General features: G+C 43.4%; 1 protein-coding gene across 2 annotated transcripts in view; it reads right to left on the bottom strand.

Annotated features, from left to right (window-relative positions):
- Nucleotides 1-1,304, bottom strand: part of PDGFD (platelet derived growth factor D) — a 294,001-nt gene that overhangs the window by 42,774 nt on the left and 249,923 nt on the right. For both annotated transcript variants that reach the window (XM_004709000.2, XM_004708999.2), the window contains exon 4: nt 1,215-1,277. In XM_004709000.2, coding sequence (XP_004709057.1) covers nt 1,215-1,277 — 63 coding nt within the window. The remainder of the gene's footprint in view (nt 1-1,214; nt 1,278-1,304) is intronic.

Genomic DNA, 1,304 nt, shown 5'->3' on the forward strand with positions numbered 1-1,304 from the left:
GCTTCCCATGGAACCCTGCGTGTTGAGATGATGCTGTACAGGTTTCTGGAGAAGCAGACCAGGTCAGAGTAGGAAGAAAGGTCTGGCTATGTGCTTCTAAAATCTGTTCATGGAAACTCTGTGAATCACTGTGGTCTGATCCACACACCGTCATTGGGAGGGTGCAGGGCCAAGCAGTGCTTTATTATGTTGTGCACAGAGTCGGGAGCTGACTCAAAATAACAACATACTTATCTAGGTTCACAGCATGATTTCTAGAGTCAGAAACAAAACAAATCAAACACTCTTAATACTACCAGAATAGCTCTCACTGACCGACTGTTCAGATGATGCCCTTTCATGCCAGCAGCCAGACCAAACAAATGAATAATCAGAGACTCTATCGAGAGGAAATCCTGCCATAGAAATATTTTTAACGATCCCTCCAAAGAGCTAAAGACAGCATACAACTTTTTCTTGGGGGTGGGGTGGGGGGATGTCAGTGTCTTGGGCTCACTTTAGAACCATGGAGAGGCATTCTCCCTGCTCTTGACCTTTCGATGAACAAATGCCTTTATTATCTTCTACTTTATTGCTACATGAGTGCTACACATAGGATTGGGGGAACAAGGCCTGTCTTTCTGTGGAAAGTAGATAAGGAGAGAGAATACTGATAAATGATTAAATTTGGAACAAAAAAGGGAGTATAAACCATTGCGTAGCTTCAGGGTGTTATGTTTTATTTCCAAGTCAAATAGAATCCATGCTCGATAGGCACTTATCTTACTATAAACAGTGGGATTTTTCAAGTCTGAAAAGATCCTTGAGAATGGAAAGGTTAAGTCTCTTCTGTAATATTCAAAAGTGACTTCAAAATTTACACTTCAGTTTGGGCCACGGACCAATTTGACAGGTTTGATATGTCTGGCCTGTCTCTTAGTTGGAAGGTTGTGCTTTGAAATGAACAATTACTAAAGGCATTGACTATCCCTGCCTTCCTACAGTGACTGCTGGCATTTCCCGAAAGCCTTTCTGAACGAGAGGGAGAAAAGGCATTCTTCCACAACCCACTGCAACCTGCATAAAATGACAGAAAGCATCCTCTTGAAATCTGGCTTTTGGTCAAGTCATAGGTCCCTAATGGAGCTGAAGTCACAGGAGGGTTTACTTTAGCTCACCCATCATTCCCCACCCCCACCCCCCTCCCACAGGCAGCAGAGTAATTAATTACTTACTGAGATGGAACTTGTGACTGACTCCCAGTTAGTCTCTGAGGCTTCAGCAGGTTGGAAATCCTCCTAGAAGGCAAAGAAACATCCATGCAG

Source organism: Echinops telfairi, unplaced genomic scaffold (genome assembly GCF_000313985.2).
Source record: "Echinops telfairi isolate 266 unplaced genomic scaffold, ASM31398v2 ScPeMD7_7421;HRSCAF=8459, whole genome shotgun sequence".
In the NCBI taxonomy this organism is placed as follows: Eukaryota; Metazoa; Chordata; class Mammalia; order Afrosoricida; family Tenrecidae; genus Echinops; species Echinops telfairi.